The 21,560-nt window shown below is 35.8% G+C and overlaps 1 protein-coding gene across 1 annotated transcript in view; it reads left to right on the top strand.

The window, feature by feature from the left end:
• mor (SWI/SNF- related protein mor) overlaps nt 1-21,560 on the top strand; it is a 385,701-nt gene that overhangs the window by 25,853 nt on the left and 338,288 nt on the right. Inside the window, exons 4-5 of the mRNA XM_090390116.1 lie at nt 11,440-11,690; nt 16,532-16,601. Of these exons, the coding sequence (XP_090246242.1) occupies nt 11,440-11,690; nt 16,532-16,601 (321 nt within the window). The remainder of the gene's footprint in view (nt 1-11,439; nt 11,691-16,531; nt 16,602-21,560) is intronic.

Raw genomic sequence — 21,560 nt, 5'->3', positions numbered from 1 at the left:
ACAACCTCCCACCCAAGAAGATGCCCCACTCACCTAGAATAAGTGACCCTTTTAAAATAAATAAATAATTAGATAATAGAAACTGGGAACTCAAGTGCTGTCGCTTCAATCAGTGCTTGTGAACTACAGAAAAGATCGTATTTCAGTCATTGACCGCTGTCTAGCAAGATGTCAGTGGATGTCCCTGTAAACTCAGTCATAAAGTATGTCATGACGGCTGTCTGATATAAGTTAAATGAGCAGAAAAAATGCAAATTAACATTGACCAAATCATAAACAGTTTAACATAAATAACTAAATCACAACCAAATAATTAACTGTCAGTTAATTATTATTATTAATTGATAATTAGAAATTATTATTTAAATGCTTTTTTTATTGGATATTAGGGGGCTTGGCATGTAGGGGCAGAATTGCGCCTTACTTGGTTCAACCTTAACTGCAGCAGGAATTTGCTGTACTTGTTATATGGCTTAATGTTTTCTTTTTAATAAGTCTTAATTGTTTTCTTTCTAGGAAACATGTTTCTAGACCTCTGTATACAGTATTCAAGATGTAATTTGATAGTTGTTTTGTACAATCAGTTATTACCTTGTTAACCCTACTGGCAAATTTCATATATGTTAAAATCTCACTAATTTGTGGTCTAATATCCAACTTAGTGAGGCACACTGTATTTTAAGAAGTAAAAAGTGAGATTAATGGAAGAAGGGCAATTTAAATTATAGAATTTAATGATATGAACAAATTTATTCACAATCCATTAGTATATGTGAATTTAATACTATCAGAACAGAAATATGACAAATATAAAAGGAAAATTTTATAAAAATGTTTCTGTTTGAACCAAACTGGAATACAAAGAAATCAAATAGAATGTGAAGAATACAATAAGTTTTAAACAATTTTTATTTAATGTGCTAAATGTCATATTGCATTATTTAAAAAAATTGGAAATTTTCTGTTGGGCAAAGGTCCCATTGTATTGTTGTTTCCATAAGACATGCTTTTTTTTTTCTCTTAGAACATGGAAATCCTAGCTAAGCTTAATGTTTGAAAGCAGACTATACCACGGGATGTATCTTATATTAAAATATTTTACATTAAATGGGATCTATTTTATATTTAAATACATCCTGTGGCTATATTTTAATATAAAGTGCATTTATTGTTAATGAAATTAAATTTCAAGTGTGACATCTGGATTTCAAGAAATCTAGTTTTTTCCAAAAAAATTTCTGCTCTTATCCTGTTTACTAAATCTCCCATGTCTCTTTGAAAGTCAAGTTGGCTAATGTTAACATATGTGAATGCTGCTTCACCACATAAAGTTGTCTAAATAGTGTGGAACATTTTTTTTTTTTTTTTGAGCATTGTTTTAACTATTTAGTAGGTACATAAAAAAAAAAAAATAAAGACAGTGGGTGCCACATTAGTGTACCATGCATTCATCTTTTTTTAATAAAAGGTGAACAATGCATGTTAAGATGCTAAAAGATTGGGTGCCACATTGGAGTACATAGGTCACTAATTTTTTTTTTTTTTTTTTGTGATAAAACACAACAATTATAGTTAAATATAGAATTTTATTTTCAATTTTGGTATCGTATTGGATAATGAGACCAAAAATATCTTTTGTAGCAACAGTCTTGTTATCAAATTATTTTCCTGACTAGCTTACAGCTAATTGGGGTAGCAGAGTGGATGAGATCTACTGCTGTCCAAATCAACTTGCTGTTGGGAGGGTAGTACACTTTTTGCACCAAAACAGACTCATAAACAAATTATGAGTATACTTCCCAAGTTAAAAAAAAAAAAATTATGCAGATTGAGGATGAATACTATAATTGAGAATAGACGTTTTTGTTTTTGGAATATGATTTTCACCAGCGTACCAGCTAGACCAAGGGCTGCAATCTTTTGGCATTAGTAGAGGCATGCGATGCAAGAAAGCAAGCTTATACAGCATCAGCTAAAAAAAAAAAAAAAAACCCCTTTCCATTTCACCCATCCATTCATTTCAGATGTTTGTGTAGTTCTGCCTTGAATTTATTTAAGCTATCAGCCTCCACATTGACAGATTGAAGTTTGCTCCAGCAATCAACTACCCTCTGGCTAAAGACAAATTTCCACACATCTATTTTACAACTGTCTTTCCTCAATTTGAATTTATGCCCCCTCAGGTTTGTAATCTGAGCAAGAGGAAGAATCCCATCAGCATTGAGCCTGCTCAAACTATTCAAGGCCTTATTGACCTCGATCAGTTCACCCTGTAGGTGCCTAGTCACCAGATGCTGCAGTTTGCAGAACTTAAGCCTCTCTTGGTAAGAGGACCCCTTCATTCCCCTCAACAATCTTGTTATCCTTCTCAGTACTCGTTCCAGCAGTTCTACATCCTTTCTAAAATGAGGCCTCCAGATCTGTATGCAGTACTCAAGGTCTAGAAGTACTTGCAGTACTTATACAAAGGGATAATCACCTCCTTATCCCTGCTAGCAAAATGTCTGTATATCATTGACAAGACACCATGACCTGCTGTGGGCCTATCGGCACTGCTGAGAAAACTTCATATTTGACAGCACAATTACACCATGTTTTTTGCATTCTCTACCACCTTTTCCACCATGCCAGCTAATTTAACACCCTCACTGCCAGCTTGACCTAAGACCTTTATGAATTTGAATTCAAAAATTAAGAATCAAGACATTTTTGATTGACAAGGGAAGGGACATTGAGCTTTCTTCTTGCTATGGCTGAATTAGTCAGCTGCTGACAAAGGTTGCTTGGTTAAAATATCTGGTGTTTCTTCCATCAAATTTGAAAAAAATGGTACTTAAAGTCAGGCAGGTTTTTTTTTCATTCAAGTGGATTAAAAACTCCACAATGCACACATGCATACACAGTTTATGTATTAAAAATGAATACAGTCTCACAGTTCATCTGTCAGTATTTTTAGAAGTGCATCTCCATCTTAGATAAATTACTCTAGTTGTAGAATTATGAATTTTTTTGTTTTAAGCAACACATTAGGCAGGTAAATATTTGAAGTAAACCTAAACTAAATCAGACAAGGTAATTAATGAGATTACTGGCATTAGTGTTTTCTGTAAAAATTATAATATATTTTTATTTCTGTGCACCACAATTGACTAAAATATGTTTTGTGATCAACTATTTGCCATTTCCTGAGCTAGAGGGTTAAACACAAATCTAGCTCTTCTCTAATAGTTTTGATCTATTCTTATTGCTCTTTGGCTGATTCTGTGTACAGATAATCCATACATGAAACATCCAGTATAGAAACTTTTCATTGCACATGGAAGAATTTTCCATTTTTAACTTTACTTCAAATATAGTACTGCACTCATAGCTATGCCTTAAACAGAGGTGTTTTGCCGAGAAGGATTTCTTTATTGGAAACTGAAGAAATCATTGTAATATCTTCTTTGCCAAAGAAGCAATTTATACCATGAAACAGCATGCACCTGCTTGCCATACTGTGCTCAGAGTGAATAGCATCCCATACATGTGCACTCCTTCCCCATGGTGCTGTTATTGCAAATCCATAAGGATCTTAATATTAACAAATGTTAAATTCCACTTCCTCTGAAAAAACAGGTACAAAACTTCCACTGGGCTTTTATAGCTGACCACATTCCACCACTTGCATTTTTGATTATAGTACAAATATCATATAACTGTGGTGTGGACTGTAACTTTATCCTCCACAGGGAGGGGTCTTTCTAATGAGTGTAATGATGGCAATGCAAACAAGCAGTAATAGTAGTTGCACAGTGAAAAGAAAACAAAATTCAATTTTTTAGATATTAAAATGAAAGTGATTAAATATTTAGAAAAGGAAGGGTATACTGTTGATGTTGTCCATGCAGTCAATTCTTCACGCTTGTCTGTACCATTTGTGCAAATGTTGGAAAAAAATCAAGAACACTCTTGAAAAGTAACACCAGTAAGTGCCACAAGAATATATTATGTGAGATCCTTATGCCAAGAAGAGTTTGCTGTTCATTGATTGAGTATCAAAACCAAAACATTGTGCTTCAAAGTCTGTTTTAAAGAAAAAGCTAGAAGTTTATATGCAGAGAAGTAAAAATGTTCAGTTGTTTTAATGCAGGTGCTGTTTGGTTCAAGTGCTTTCAAAAAAAGTACAGGGCTAAGGTAAAGAAAGCCATGAGAACTACCGCAAACTTTGGGAAACTCACCCAGAAAAACTGATTTGCTGCTACCACACTTTCTCCTGCAGTCTCGGTAAACAGACACTGCATGTTATCAGTAGTGGCAGTAGAAGTCGATAACGACGTATTGATTAGTTTTTTCTCATTATTAAAAGCACATTATTAGAGGTCACAAGTGTTTTCGTGGCTGAAATTTACTTAGGGTACACCCTCAGACTGCCCCAGTCTTAGGGTGTTTATCCCTCCCATTCCCACTGTTTTAAAATAGGGAAAAAAAAAAGACTTCTGCCACTACCGATAACACGCACCATCTGTTTACCGGGAATGCAGGGAGAAATTGCAGTAGCGGCAACCCAGTTTTTCCGAGTAAGTTTCCCGAAGTTTGTGGTAGTTCTCGTGTTGGCTTTTTTACCTTCTCCAAGTACAGTAATTTGCACAATATTAAAACTGAGAATTTGCAAATGTTGAAGGAAGAGCAATTAATTTTCCCAAAATTTTGTAAAAAAAGTAATTGAAGATGGCTATAGTCCAGAATAGGTGATAAACATTGATGAACAGCTTTACTAGAAACAGTGGCTTTTATTTACCGTAGTGCAATGCCAAGGCAGTCGTAGTGAAGTACTTCCACAATATGAGATCAATATACTAAGTAGCAAAACCAGTTTGCTCATAGCTATGTACAGAAAAAGGCTATGCCCAATGTGGCTTGAGGCCTTTCCCCTTTACTTGGATATGTCTGCTATACTTCACTATTTTGCATCTCACTTATTGTGGATATATATTTCATCACAGAGTTGCGCAAGTCCTCCGTGTCTGCTAGCCCACCTATGAGACTCCAGTTAAAGTTGAAAGCTAGATCTGGGTTTCAACTCAAATTGGACACTAAATAAAAAGCAATGTATTTCTCGATTGGAGCAGTGCTTTTTTATTTAGTAGTAATACCAAGCAACTTGTGGCAAAGTGTCTTCACAATGTAAGATTGACACACTAAGTAGCGAACTCAGTTTGCTCATGGCTATGTACAAAAAGAGGCTGTGCCCATCATATACAGTGACTGTTTATTTATGTATATATTTTTGGTCAGTGCAGCAAAAACTTATGGCTTCTTGGAACTATATAGCAAATACTAATACTAACAGTTTGCATATGGAATGTACAAACTTATTACTCAGTAAATGAAACAGCATATCATACAATTGTAGCAAACTGTATGGTTTTACTCTACTTAATTAGCTTAAAAGCTGGTATCATTATATCCGTGTGTGTGTGTGTGTCTGTGTGTACGGAGGGTTGATTCAGCCTTTTGATAACGATTTTGACAGTCCTTTAAAACTACGAAATTCCGTGCTGCCGCTGCCATCACCGGTTGTCTTCTATTTGTTTTCCCTGCTCATGAACTATCACACGGCATCACAATTTCTATTGAAGTAAAGCCCGCTGCACAACTGCAAAGTCAATCTTGTCCCATTCCTGCTGGCAGACTTTCCACAAACCTTCAACAGTTCTGGGGCGGCGGTTTCCGAGAGCTCTTTTCAAAAGTCCGAATGCGCAAAAATCCATGGGTGCGGTATCGGGTGATTTAACAGGTATATCCTCAAATGGGATCGGACGAATACCTGTCACCGCTTCCATTTTCCACAAAAAAGCACAGGTGGAATGTGGCTGGGACTGAATGCTTTATCCTGGTGTACCCAGACCTTTTCAGCATCAGAACCGTACAATGTGTTTATTTCACGTTCAAACAATGGCTGTAGAACTTCAGTCTGGTAATATACTGAGTTGACTTTCACTTTTTTAGCGACTCTACCAACTCAAATTCGCCATTATAACAAAAACTGGCCATGACCATAAAACCTCGGCCAAAACTTTCCTTGCACTGATGCTCCCATGTTGGAAAAGCCTTGTCACATTGCTCAAATTTTGTTGCAATAGGAGAGGTACACCCACACTTCATCCAATGTTGCTATGAATTTCCACCTTTCAGCTGCCAGATATTTTTCGTAGAGTTTTCTAGCATTGACCCGCTGCTCTGCAATGTGCCTTGCTCCTAGGTGGTGTACCAGGGCCTTGTGCTTCTTCTCCAATTGCAAAGTTTCATTGATTATGCGACAAATGGTTGACTGGGATGTTCCCACACGTGACACTATAGCTCTTTGGGTTTTTGGATTTTTACCGACAACGAGTGACTGCACTTTTCATCCTACTACCTCCCTCATTCGACTTGGAGCAGGTTGCAGTTTCTTCGGTGTTTTCCGCCCACTTGCAGCAACTTCATGGAATTTCCTTTGCCATTCAAAACCCTATGGATACCGAACTTCGATACACTAAAACTTTTTGACTTGCACCTATCAATAATTTTTGCATAACTGTACCCTTCTTCGGAAAGTGCAGTTATGTAACCTTCCAACCATGGGTCCAATTTCCGAGGTATGTCGACATTAAAACAACTTCTACAACTGATACACCTGTTCATAAGGTTTGGGACTGTGCCTGCGGAAAAAAAAAAAATTTACATTGCTGCCATACGTCACAAGCAGGATTAATGTCAAAATCGTTATCAAAAAGGCTGAATCAACCCTCCGTATATACAGTCGAACTTGGTTATAACGAGCATGGAAATAACAAGATCACGGTTGTAATGAGCAAAAAGCCATAATGATTTTAATTTACGTGTATTCCCATACAATTGCTCACTGTTATAATGAGCATACTATACAGATATACAATACAAACTTTGGTAACTATGCAAACATTCTTAATTGCCCGGGTAGTCAAAAAACCCCAATTCTTGGAATAGACAAAAATGGAAAGGGCAACTTAGCTTTTATGACTACCTGCATCGGATTAGCGGCCAGTTTATGACCTCGTCCTTTCGGTGACAGGGGCTATACAATAGTGCATTGACGTTCCACTTGTCACAGTACCCTATTTACAGATTGTCTTGTATTCACTGAACCATAAATTTATTTAGGGACTTTTAATAATTTTGGAAACTGGACTTCTAAGAACTTTGTATGCATTTTGGGACTTCTGAGAACTTTGTATGCAGATCACTTTAGTGTCATTTTAAAGTAAAATCAGTTAGAAACAAACCCTTCCTTTGGAAACATGTCTACTAATAAAAGAAAATGTCTCTCGATTTGCGAAAAAGTTGAAATTATTCGTGTTAGAACGTGATGCAAAAAATGTTGAAGTGTGTAAAAAGTTTTCTTTGTCCTATTCAACAGTATCTACATTGTGGAAGAATATAGGCACTGGAAAAGAACATAACCAAAAAAAAAAAATTTAGAAAGTGCGAGGTTACAAACATTAATGAAGCATTGCTTCAGTGGTTCACCACACAAAGAAGTACTAGGTTTTCAACAGATGGTCCGACTTTCAAGGCTTAAGCAATTGGGACGTGATGATTTTGTATGTAACAATGGTTGGTTGGATTGATTTAGAAACAAAATACAAGCATATTAATACAAATAAGTGTTGGTGTATTACTAATATTATTTTTTTGTCTCTAATATTTCATTTGTTTTTTGAATCTATCTTTTTATCAAGTTATTGAGAATTAAAAAAAATAGGAGGTAAATTTAACTCATCACTGATATAGTGAGTAATGATTATAACCAGGAAATTTTGTCAGTCCCTTGATGCTCGTTATAACCAAGTTCGACTGTATTTTTTTAAATATTACTTTAATACTGTTTTGAGATATAAAAAAAATGACTTGTTGTTCTAACCCCAGATACAAAAGGCATAAGAACCTATAGTATTCAGTATTGTGCATGCATTGAAGGCTGAAATGACAGAAGGTACTTGTTGACGTTAGACTTGAATTTCTGTGGATTGTAATTTTCAGGAAATGCATGTGGAGGTTGTTTCAAAGAACAGAAGTAGAAGAGATAAATCAGGGAGAGGAAAAGTTAACTCTGTGAGTTTGGAGCTAGATAGTGAATGGATGTTGACTGGTTTGTGCATGTGTTCATGACTAGTTTGGAAGAGAGCGGTGGAATTACAGATGATTCAGTGCCTACAGAAATATTTATATAAAAGGCATGCAGCAGAAAGAGAATGTTTGTATTCCAAGCAGCCATTCTGCTTGGAATACAGAACAATGTCCAAACAACATTCTTCATCTAAGCACTCTACACTTGCTTGTTTCTACTGATAGCAACTCCAAGACAATATGTGAAACAGTGGCATGAAATATGGAGAAGCTAATTTCATAACTGGACAAAAGTCAAACCCTGTTATGAGATCTTTATAGGTCCCCCCCCCACTTTCCAAATAATAAATGTGCTTCATCTCAGTTCAGTTTTCATTGAAATTTAACATTCTAATGGTATGTGTGCGTGGTCTGGTTATGTAGTGTTTTTTTTTTTTTCATTAGTAAAAAAAAAGTGTCTTTCCCGTAGCTAGAAGTAATGGCAGAATACTTCTCATTTTTCCAAATCACAGCTGTAAACTCTTTATATTGCACACTGTATTTAAAAGCAAAGTGCTGTTAAAACTTCTGTGTGCATCTGAGACCAATTTATTTTTTGTCCTCTTTTGTTTCCGTGCGTTTTGTTCAATAACACACTTTCAGTTTATTTAAATAACATATGATACTGTTTCCATCTGGTCATTACTTAAGTCCTTATGTTAGTTTTTTGGTATATTCAGAACCAAGTGGGTGCCTCCGTAGCCAGGTGGGAAGGAGCAGCAGTGCGTAGCACATGCTTCTTGATTAGACCGGGGTTCGAGCCCGTCACCACCAAATACGGAAGATGCGGAAAGGTCAGGGAATGACCACCGCATATCCCGGAGCAATATGGCCTTAGTTGTTAATGTTCCTAAAAACCAAATAACAAACAACAAATAACAAACATCAGAACCAAGTATGCTACAGACATCAAACCATGTTGACAAATTTATTTTTAACCCAGCAATAGTAGTTCCCTGTTTTGTAACACTAGTAATATCACATAGCCTGACAGGCCACAGATTTTAATTTTAATATTTTAAAAAAGTATTTGGTTTTTGATATTGTGCTTGGGATGTACTAATGGAATATACTAATAAACATTGCAATCTTTTACCATTAGATTGCAATGTTTATTAATTTCAAAGCACACCACCCACATAAATGAGTGGTGCACTTTGAAAAATCTTTTATACAATGGAAAATCTCTGTTTTATCACATGGACTGTACTTGGCTGTACAGTGGAGTAATGTAAACAGTATTGCTTGGTCTCCCAGGCCCCTCAGCTTACACAAATTGAACAATAAAAATGGATAAAAAGAAAGCAGCAGAACAGTAGTATAAATGGACACAAAACTACACAAGACTAAAGACACTATCAAGAAGGTACAAAAAGTAACAGCTATTAATCGTGAAGCAGTGAATCTTCAGGATTAAATATTTTCCCACAGAGCCAGAGGTGATGCAGTACTATTGCCAAGTTAATAATTATAATTTCTTTGGATATAATTTTTAACTAATATGATAAGTTACAATAATGTTTAATGCACAGCACTTTTTTTTTTGTATCTAAAGATTTCATTAACATTAACTGTTAAATCTGGCCATTAGGGTTAGTTCATAACTCCATAACTCATTGTGCTTAACAGTAATTGCTAAATACAGTAGAGCATCAGTTATCCAGCATAATCAATGTCAGACCTCTTCTGGATAATCGAACTGGAAAATTTTTGTGGTAAGATTAAATAAATTGAATTTTACCTTACGATTAAATTAAATAAGATTAATTAAATAAAAAAAAAATTATAAATCAATCTTGGAAAACAGAAACATCCATCCAGGCATTTTTATACAAAACAGGAAAATTAGAAAGATTTTTAAATGCTCTCGGTTTTTTTGAATTACTGATAACGAGCACGGACAATCTGTGTGTCCCAATGGCATTTGCGCACATAGCAGTTGTAACTTGCTCTTTTCTCATCTTAAAATTTGGTGCAGGCATTTCTCTTTTTAGTGGCTAGGGTTTTGGTAATGCTTTCCACAATAAGCCAGTCTCATCAACATTATAAACGTTTTCTTTCTCATAATTCGCTATAACTGAAGCAAACTTACTTTTCAAAGACACCGCTGTCAATTTGTCTGCAGAAAGTTTTTTTTGCCTTGAATATCTAGTTCACATATACCGTGTGTCAGTTTAAAGTTTTTCAGCCAACCTGTGCTTGCCTTAAAATCTTCATTACCTAATAACTTTCGATTAAATATAATGCTTTTTGACACAACATTGGGCCAGACACTAGTCCACCTAAACTTCGCTCTGAAGAAAACAAAAAAAATAATAAAAGTGAGTTCACTCTCTAAAGCAGCATTTTCAGGTTTCGATATCTTTTTCCTGCTGGATCCACCTTCATTATCCATAATCAACACAAATTCTAATATAGCATTGGAATTTTTCTTGATGTAAATTGTTGAAGTTCTTACATTAAACCCTTTGGAGAGATTTCTTAAATTTTCACTTTTTCTAATTAATGTTAATAATTTCCGTTTTTTGTTGCAATTTTAAAACTATGCGTTTTTTTTCCGTTCACGTTTTACCTTAAAAAATTGAGAAAAATAATAAATCGCACAGTTTCAGGCCAATGTTATTCTTACCGAATCTGGAGCAACTAATCTGAAATTCACTCATAGTTTCCGAGAAAACCCAGTAGTCTCTGTGATATTTTTCTAAAGCACATTTCTGAAGGTCAAATAGAATTCTACAGTTCACAATCATAAAACAATTTGCAGTTTTCAGTTTATTGGGCTTTTTGTTTGTACAATCTGTTATAAACAGGTAGTAAACTCGATCTTTTGTTTATTATAATCAAAATGTGATCACTATAACTGGAGCTTACTGTTCTACCGTTAATTAAAAAAAAAAGAAGAAAGATCAGCCTTTCAAATTATTCCAGATAACTGATGTTCCAGATGACCTACGTTCTACTGTATTTATAAATACAAATATTTAATTTTGATTTTTATAAATTTTAAAAATCAACCAAATACATGTATTAAATCTTTTATTTAAATGAACTTAAACTTGTAATTTAAACTTTTAAATAAAGTTTAATTTACAAGTATTAATTTGTTTAGATTTCTTTACATCTGCAAGTAAATTTGTTACATTCATTAAATCTGGTTAGCAAATTGTTTTAGTAAAGAAGCAATCTTGTACCTTCTTGTTTGTTAATCTTGTTTTAATTATTTATTTTTATTATTTTTTTAATTTTATATATATTTCTTTCCAATCTTAGGCGTAGATTTGACTTTCAGTCACCTTCAAGGATGGATCGCAATGTGGAGATGTTCATGACTATTGAAAAGATGTTAGTGCAAAATAAATGCCTTTCTTTACCTCATATTTATGTAATGCCAGATGTAGATAAACAGTTAATGCCTCGCCTTAAGGATATAATCAAACGTCACCAAGGTACTATTAGTGAATCAGCAGATGAAGCTAGTCATCTTGTTTTTCCTCCTTTACCAACAACAGAAGGAGGAGGAGGTAATATAATATATTTGTCAGGATTATTTTGCATGCAGATATTGATAGCAATAGGAACCTAGCGGAGATATATATGTAAATGCTTTGGAGTTGTAAGTTTTAGATATTGATACAGAGAATATAAAAGGACATGCTTGTTATACTAGTTATACCTAATGATTCTTAGGATACTTAATTGTTTATAACAATGTTTTGCAAGTTTCTGAATTCATTTATCCCTTGGTGGGTTTACAACGTTGTCATCAACCACTTATACGAATTTAAATAAAAAAAAAATTTTTTTTTTTTTAAATTTTTTTTTTTTAAATTTTTTTTAATGAAAACCCCAAACACGAGAGGTATTAGAACCCATAGTACTTAGTACCATGCATGGGTTGGAAATTTGAGAAGATGAAAGAAGATATTTGTTTACATCATTTGATTTGAACTTATGTAGATTGTAATTTTCGGGAAATATGTATGAAGGAAAGTTTTTCCAGAAAATAGAAGTTCAATAAATGAACGAGAAAGAAAAGTTGGTTGAGTTTGTAGTTGGACAGTAAAAGAGTATTGATTGGTTGTGGCACGTGTTCAGACTGCTTTGAAAGAGAGAGCAAGAATTATAGAAGCCAATTCAGAAGAACAGTGCCCATGAGAGTATCTGTAGAAAAGGCATGTAGCAGAAATAGAACACCTGTGAGACAGTTTAGAGACTGTTAGGATGAGTCATTAATTAACCTAACTGCCCTCTTTTGGATGGAATCTAGAAGCCTGAGAGAGGTTCTGGGGGAACTGCCCCAGATGTGGGAACAATATTCTGTGGTAGGGTGGATTTGTGATTTGTACAGAGTGAACAGGTGTTTGGAAGAAAAACGCTGAGAGCGAAAGAGAAAACCCAGTTTTTTTAGATGCAGAGAAGCAATATTTGTAATGTGCTTATGCCAAGAGAGAGATTAGAAGTCAGGGTAATCCCCAAAGGAGATGTACGATCTTGCCTAGAAATCAGAGTGTCATTAAAGAAAAGCAGAGGAGCAGAAGAATCCTTTTTGCGAGATATAAGACATGATTAGGTTTTAGAAGCATTGAAATCAACTAAGTTATCTTTGCCCCTCTGGAGAATTATCTGGGGATCAGCATTTAAGGAATTGGTAGTGGATATTCGAGAAGTTGAAGATGTTTCAGCAGAGCAAAGTTTCTTAAACTGGAAGGTGGAATGTGATGTGCTGTCATCAGCAAAAATATGGATACGAGTTCCGATCAGTGGAAGAAGATCATCAATATACAAGAGGAAAAGAGTGTGACAAAGAACCTTGGGAAACACCAGCATTAGTGGAGAAGTTAGAAGACAGAGAGCCATCTGCCGTCACCCGTATTGAGCGATCAGAGAAAAAACTGGATACCCAATTACAAAAAACAGTTGGCAAATCATAAGATAGAAGATTATTAGAAGACATTTGTACCAAACATGATCAAAAGCCTTTGAAATGTCAAGAGGAACTGCTTGAGTTTCTCCAAACTTTTCCAATGAATTTGTCCATAGATGGGTAACATAAGCCAGAATATTGCTAGTGGATTGACACTGACTGAATCCATACTTGCGATCATTGTTCAGATGGAAGGTTTATGGATAGTTTAAGAGTTGATGGTTAATTAATTTCTCCATTACTTAGAAAGAGCAGAAGTAATTTCAATTTGACGATAATTGGATAGGAGAGATTTGTCACCTTTTTTAGGAACTGGCTGGATATGAGCAAATTTCCAAGCAGAAGGAAAATCACCTTTGGAATAAGAAAGTGAAAAAAGCGACATAGAACAGGTGTAAGTTCAGGAGCATAGGTTTTGAGAACAAGTGGAGAACTACCATCAGGACCTGGAGCTTTCTTAGTATCAAGATTTGTCAAAATCCTTCTGACATCCTTTTGATGGAAGACCACATGATGCATTGAATGGAGCTTACTGGGAATGGTGGAACGCGATCCCACCAATCCCAGTATGCTCCATTCAGTTACCAAGATCATTAATACACGAGTTGGAGAAAAAATAGGATGCAGTAGGCCAGCTTTATCTCTGACTGAAGTGGCAATAGAACCATCTGGTTTTGACTGAGGTGGGAACTGAGATGGGCAAAAGTTGTGGCCAACAGCTTTGGCAAGAGACCAGAATGCTCGGTTACCATTCGGACAAGGCCTGTTTGAAATCTAGTTTGAACTGATTAATAAGTGCTTTACAATTATTGTGAGCTTTGGTGTTGGCAGAAAATGAAACTGAAGATTTGGAAACAAGCTAGTTACAATATGCAACATTCTTCTTTTGAACAGCCTTAGCACATTTATTGGAATGATCATGAGAGAAAGGCTCCATTGGAGAAGAGACCATCACCAAATTGTGAACTCAGGTATCTAGAGGACCACTCACCTCGGTCATGTATTTAGAAGGGTTGTTTCTGAGAAAAAGATCAAACGTGTTGGCTGTGTGATTAGGATTGGCAGGTATTCTGGTAGGTAAATGACAATATGTGTGAGGTCATTAGTAATTGCAAAAGCCTCGGCAGCACGACCAGCTGGAGTTGTGAACATTAAAATCATCAAGGAAAATTACTTCACTGTTAGGAAAGTTGGACTGGAGAAAGTAAAGTTTCAAAGAGAGGAAGTCAGAGTTCAAAGTGATTAGTGGAGTTGGGAGAACAGTTGAGACAACAAATGATTTGACAGAATATGTATGAGAGATTTTAAGCTAGAGAAGATCGAAAAGAGGAGATCCCAAATTATGAAGTCTCTGACAGGGAATATCAGAATGGACGTATACACAAGTATCACATTTGAAGCAAAAGAAATCATACAGCGAATAATTTGGACAACTGAGATGATCAGTGAATTGATAACTGATTCTGTCAGAAAAAAATATGGGGTTTGGCAGATTGTAAGTGGAAATGGGCATCACTGAGATTAGAACTGAGACTACATATATTTGTGAAATGAACGAAGATGTGTTTGGGAGGTTTACATCTTTTTGCAGATGTTTGCTCTATTAGTTTTAAGATTTGTGGTGTTTTCATTAGTAAGAAAAGGTGGGGATCTGCAGTCATGCTGTTTGAAGTAATGTAAATTTTGTATATGGCATGCACACAGTAAGAATATACCCAGCTCTTACATAACGTGGTCTTGACAATACATCCTGCATACACACTACTCGGATTCCCTCCAGTCATTACCTGGCAGAGTAGAGGCATCGACATTATACACTAGCTGATCCAGGACCCTCCTAAAGAGTTACCAATAGGTTCAGTCCAGTGTACTAACTAGCGGATTAGCTACGAACACTATTTTAGAGCTGTACCCTCGAAATATAAGGAAGATTGGATGTCACCATGATTTCAATCTCAAAAGATATCAATCATACTGTATGATGGAAGAGATGGGAGAGGATATACTGGAGCTTTGCTCTGTAGAAATGTGGGTTCCACCACTTCAAGCCTCCAGTAAGCAAAGTGGTGGTTTTGCACCCATTGATGAGAGTCATCTACCACCTAGTATTGCCTGGTAACACAGAGGGGTAGCATTCCTCCATGTGGTGTGGGCGGCACACCTCGACCCCTGCTTACGTTGGTTCCCACCTGGGTGGTCACCCACTGTGCACTAGGTGCCATATTTCATGACTTGCACATGGGGGTTATACCCAGGGTTACTTATAGTCCCACCATCATGAATGTGCTGCTAGCAGAGGATTTGGCTGTTGTAGACCAACCAGACTTTACTGAAATTAGGTCCGCTCGCCTTGAGTGTCACTTTAATATCAGTTCCATCAATGTTTTTTAGACTCCCAATTATCAAGCACAGCTTGACATATCTGAGAGAATGTCTGTGACACCCTCAAGGACCAACCAAGGTAAGGTAATATTAATGCGCAATTAACATTTATGACTCTTTATAGTCATCATGATTAAGAATCATATAAATGCAAAAAGAATTCAGTAAAAAAGGTGAAAATTAATAACATTGAAAGAAATAATTTTAATATTTTCAATATTGATAGCTGGGTTTCATATTAGGTGGTAGGTTTGTGAGTTTGGGTGGTAAAAAAAAAAAAAGTCAGAGGAGTTTATATTTTTACATTTAACTGTTTATCCCGTAAACTTGAGCTATGGGCCACTCAAATGCATGTGCATTACTGCATTCTCTGTTGATAGAAATTATTAATGTTGGAGTGGAGTGGAGTGTCAAACTAATGTAGAGCATGGAGAGTCAAACTCCATGCTCTACACATGCTGTTTGACAGGATTACATGGCCTGTTTAACAGTGAAGATTAATAAACCCCATTGCTTTCCCCTCTACACAATATAAACTTGTGTATTTGTTTGACATTTATCTATTTTCATCAACACTTAAATGTTGAAGATATTTCTTTTAGTCTTAGAATACTTCTAAATATATTAGTAAATTTAATAGAAATGATAATGGCATTATCATTTCTTTTGATGTTTACTGGTATATGTTGAAGAATAATGAAATTGTGAATATGGTATGAATTTAAAGTGAGTTCTAGATCTAGTTAGCAGTTCTCACTAGCAGGTGCATCCTATACCATTAATTTCCTGATGAAGCTATTATGTGATGTAATCTTGGTATTTCTAACTACTCGTCTTCAAGATTAGGAGAGCTGAGATAAATAGACATAGAAAAATTAATTTGAAGATTTCCAGTTTCTACAAAAAGAAAATTAGGATGTTTTGCATATGTTGTGATTATATGATGTTTCATAGAAAATAGTAATTCATTTCATAAACAGTAATGTGCCATAAGTTTGAATATATATATATATATATATCTTGTAACTGTATATTTTTGTATCTCTTTAATTGCAGAAGAATGGGTTCGTGTGGTATTAAAAAGGGATCGAAATGTAATGCTTCACTGGTGGTGCCTTCCAGACAGGCAAGTGATTTTATTTATTTAAAATGTAAATGAATACAAACAATTTTAGATGAAAATGTTTTGCATTTTTATATCCCTCTGATTTTTGAATGAATTTTTCTGATATTGCATTTCACTGGTATTTAAAGTGTACTGAAAAAATTTACTCCTAAATAATTTTAGAGATTTAGGAACTCAGAACTTAATGTAATAAAAAAATGTGTAAAGGGGCGCCTCCATAGCCGGGTGGGCAGGAGCAGCAGTGCATAGCACACACTTCTTGATTCAACTGGGGTTCGAGCCCATGACCACCAAATATGGAGGATGCGGAAAGGTCAGGGAATGACCACCGCATATCCCGGAGCAATATGGCCTTAGTTGCTAATGCTCCTAAAAACCAAATAACAAACAAACAAACAAACATGTGTAAATGCAATGTCTACTTATTTTATTTAAATGTTGTAGAGAAGGGGTTCCCCAGCTTTTTTTTTTTTTTTTTTTAAGTTAAACAATTTTGATAGTTGCACAAAAAAAAAAATGTAATGTGAGCATATTACATTGTTAACATGCATTGCATGTGAGCATTGTTAACCAAATTACAAATTTCCGTAAAAACAAAAGTAATCCAAATGAAATGTTTTATTTTATTTGAAAGAACAGCGCAAAGTTTCCATACAGACATCATCTAGTTTCAAGGGTTAAATAGTTCTGGGCTTAAAGCTGGCCTAAATAATTTTGAATGGATATTCAATTTCATATGTACTGAAATCCAGCAGGAAGCCCGGCTGTCCCTTTCTGGTTTAGAACTACCCATTCTTCAAATAGTTTCAGCCACCACTGGATATAGTTTTCTAGCTGTTTTCTTTCCAAATCCCAACTGGTAATATCTTTGCACAACAGAATGAGCTTTTTTAACCCCTGCCCTTTAGCAGTCACATCACTTGATGTGAAGTTCTTGAGATTTTGAGTATCTTTGAAATAAAGTGAATAGTTTTTCTTTATCTGGTGTACTTTTCTTTTTACAGTGATTTGTAATGCAGCAAATAATATATGGCTCACCACATATGTATACTGAGTTAGCTAGCTTTGCATTAGCGACACCTGCCTAATACTTTGTGGGGCTACCATTTACCTGTAATACAGCCTGTACATGTCTTTGCATGGACATCCACTAGTTTTTGTAGGATGTCCTGTGGTAGTGCTAGTGTGCAGTGCCCATGAGTTGCCAGTGTGTTATGTCTGCACCTGGTCAAGTAAGTGGTTGTAGCATTGAATGTCCTTTTCCAGTAGGTTCCAGACATGCTCAGTTGGGTTAAGATCATCAGCCATGGGAGGATGGGGAATTCCTTTAAATGTTGCTGAAATCAATTAGCAAACTGTTGGGTCTTGTGGCATCGAACATTGTCTTGTTGATAGATGCTGGACTTGTCTGGATACAATATCATCATGAAAGGGTATGCTTATAGCAGCAAGGGTGGCTTGTTGGTAGGTACTGCAGCACACTCAGCTTTTTAAATCTAAATATACAGTCAACGGAGTTATATGAATTTTGTGAAGAAAAATACAACGCCATGAATATTTTTATTAACAGGTCTCGTATATAGTATACTCATCCTCTATTTTCAGTAATCATTTCAATAATAAATGAATAAAAACTCAATTGTTTTCAACTTTGAGGTATAACCATAGATGGAACTGTGTGCTACACAGTTCCACATTTTGGTCGCAGTGATTCAGTCAATGCCTAGTTGGCAGGTTGCCAATAGCATTTTTTAGAGGTGACAAAATGAGGAAAAGGAACTGTGGAGCGAGCAGTGTCGATTTGAACAGTGCCAAACTTGAATGAAAAAGTTATTAATCTATTTTCAACAAATAGAAATCAAAGAATAGATTTTATTTTTAAATAAAATTTCAAAATTACCCAAGTCTGTTAATGGTAAGTGTCCAGTTAATGTTTTGTAGTATTTTTAACTTGGTTATTATTATTACTATCTATGTCTTATAACCAAGGCAATTTAATGTAACTTTAAGAAGCAGCACCCTCGTACATCAGAGTCATGAGCCGCCTGTGGTCAGCAGTGATAGAAAGGTAGGTATTCCTGTCAAGTTATTGGCACCTCCGTAGCCAGGTGGGAAGGAGCAGCAGCAGTGCATAGCACATGCTTCTTGATTAGATCTCGGTTCGAGCCCGTAACCACCAAATATGGAGGATTTGGAAAGGTCAAGGGAATGACCACCGCATATTCCCTTAGCAATATGGCCTTAGTTGCTAATGCTCCTAAAAACCAAATAAATAACCTGTCAAGTTATTGATTAATGCCGATCAGAGGATTCAGGGCATGGTGTGAAAACATGACACCACTGCCTCCATCTGCCAAACCTATCAACATTGCATCTAAGTGCTATGTTGTTATATTACTTTCTCCAAATGCGATATGCTTATCAGCATGATAGAGTTGGAAACAAGATTCATCAGACCAGGTGAAAGATTTTCACGCATTGGTGGTCTAGAGATTGGTGCTAATGTGCCTATGCAAGGTGTAATTTCTTGTGTTTACCATGATTGCCATAGCCTGCAGATAATGTCCCATGTGGTGATATTAGTTTTGCTATTCCTTCATTGTACTGGACCACTGTGCTGTGTTATGAGATGAGATACACGGCACTCACCATGGTCATCAACCACACGTGGCTGTTCCACGTGTGATCTTTGGCTGGTTGTTTGACCACTGTTAAAGTAGTCATGGTAGAGTCGTGACACCATACAATCAGAGCACTTAACCATGTTAGCTATTGTTGAGATACTGAAACCTGCAAGTCTTGCCTCCACAATCATTCCGTGTTTAAAGTCAGAAAGATCTAGATGCCGACCCATTCTTTCTCATAGACACTAAAAAATTTATCGCCACATGTACGAACTGCAATCTTATATCAGGTACTCCTGACTTTGAGCCTTCATAGCATCACAGACCAGTCCATTCCTACACAAGGGGTGTTTCTAAAGAAGGGCTTGTTAGTTGTTTGTTATTTGGTTTTTAGGAGCATTAGCAACTAAGGCCATATTGCTCCGGGAATATGCGGTGGTCATTCCCTTGACCTTTCCGCATCCTCCGTATTTGGTGGTGACGGGCTCGAACCCCGGTCTAATCAAGAAGCGTGTACTACGCACTGCTGCTCCTTCCCACCTGGCTACGGAGGCGCCTAAAGAAAGGGCAACTTAGTGTGAATGTGTGTGTGTGTATATGCTCCTGCCTAAAAGTTTGGAATCATGTTTCATTTTTCTTAATTTTCAATTTTTTTATTAAAATAGGACCAGTCTGTTTATCAATTTTTATTAAAATATTTTGTATTATGTGTAAAAATCAAAAAAACTTAAATAATATTTGAGAAATATTTAAGAAATTTCTGGAATATCCAAGAATTTCCTGGAAAAGTGTAGAAGATTCTTGAATGTGGTAGAGTTGTAGATGGTTCTAGACTGTTCTAGAAAGTGGGAGTATTATTTCGATATTGTAGACAATTGTAGATGATTCTAGATTGTTTTTCAATAATATAAATTGAGGAGTAAGAGCTGTAATTTATTAAAGTGAATGCCCATCATTCAGAAAGTGTTTGGTATAAGTTTTGTGTACATATTTGTGGTAAATATGGCAATTAATAAGGAGTTGAATATTGAAAAAAGAAGTGCTATTATAACTCTCTATAAAGAAAGTTATTCCACAAGAAGTATTGGCAAAAAAACTAGGCATTTCATTTAAAGAAGTACAAACTACCATTCAACAATTGAAGGAGAATTGTCTTATCTTGTGCTTCCACTGTTATGTGCAGTCATCCTGACTGCACATAACAGTGGAAGCACAAGATAAGACCATAACACTGATTTCTAAGTAAGACCATAACACTCACTGCACCTGAAAACAGCCGACCGGGCTAGCCGAGTGGGTAAAGTACCTGCCCGGCAACCCAAAGGTCGCGGGTTCGATTCCCGCCTCGGGCTTGGATCAAAGTACTGCAAAAACCTTGGGAGGTGCATTATGGCCACAGAAGCCGATGCGCCAACAACTACCAAATCAAAAAAAAAAAAAAAAAAAAAAAGCACCTGAAATGTGAGCCGATTTCAGTAGGAGCAGAGAAACTTCCATGTCTACATCCACTGTAAAACTTCATCTAAAACAAGCAAGATCTTATGGTTGTGTAGTGGTTTGAAAATTTATTAAAATGGAAAATTAAAATAAATGTTTGGCTTGGGTTAAGAGCCGCATTGAACAATTGAAGAGTGGAAAAATGTACCATGGATGGATGAATCTAAATTTGAAATTTTTTGATCCAAGCGTAGAGTTTGTAAGACAATCAACTGAAGAAAAAATGGTGCCATATTGTTTAGTGCTTACAGTCAAGCACAGTGGTTGTTCCATTATGATCTGGGATTCTGTTTTCCTGTAGTAGGTGAGATCATCAGAATTGAAGGAATTTTAAGAAAAGAAAGCTACAAAAACATTTTGAACATAATGCAGTATCCTCTAGACTTCAGTTTTGTAGAAGAAATTTTATATTACAACAAGACAATGACCTTAAGTACATCTCTAAGCTGTGTTCTAAACAACAAGAGGGGATATTGCAAATTATGGTGGTGGCCACCCCAATTTGCCTGACTGAAACCCAATAGAGCTTTTATGGGATCATCTAGATCAGTGGTTCTCATGAAAAATATTTTTGTGGTGCTGTTGTGGCCACCCAAACTTCTTAGTGGCTGCAGTTGCTCATATTTCTATATAGTTTTACTATAAATGAACCTATAGTTATTTTTAAAATTGAATTCTTTTGAGGATAAACCTGTGTAATAGATAATTGGTATTTAATCCATAAACTGAACAAAAATTATAGCAATGGCAATCATTTATACCCTATAATGCTTGCTTCTCAGGCAGAAACATATAGTTCCTAACCATTTGTGTTGTAATTTAAATTTTGTAAAATTAT

The sequence above is a fragment of the Mastigoproctus giganteus genome, chromosome 2 (genome assembly GCF_048544385.1).
Source record: "Mastigoproctus giganteus isolate SK-2022 chromosome 2, ASM4854438v1, whole genome shotgun sequence".
Lineage (NCBI taxonomy): Eukaryota > Metazoa > Arthropoda > Arachnida > Uropygi > Thelyphonidae > Mastigoproctus > Mastigoproctus giganteus.
This window is presented reverse-complemented; position numbering and strand designations above follow the sequence as displayed.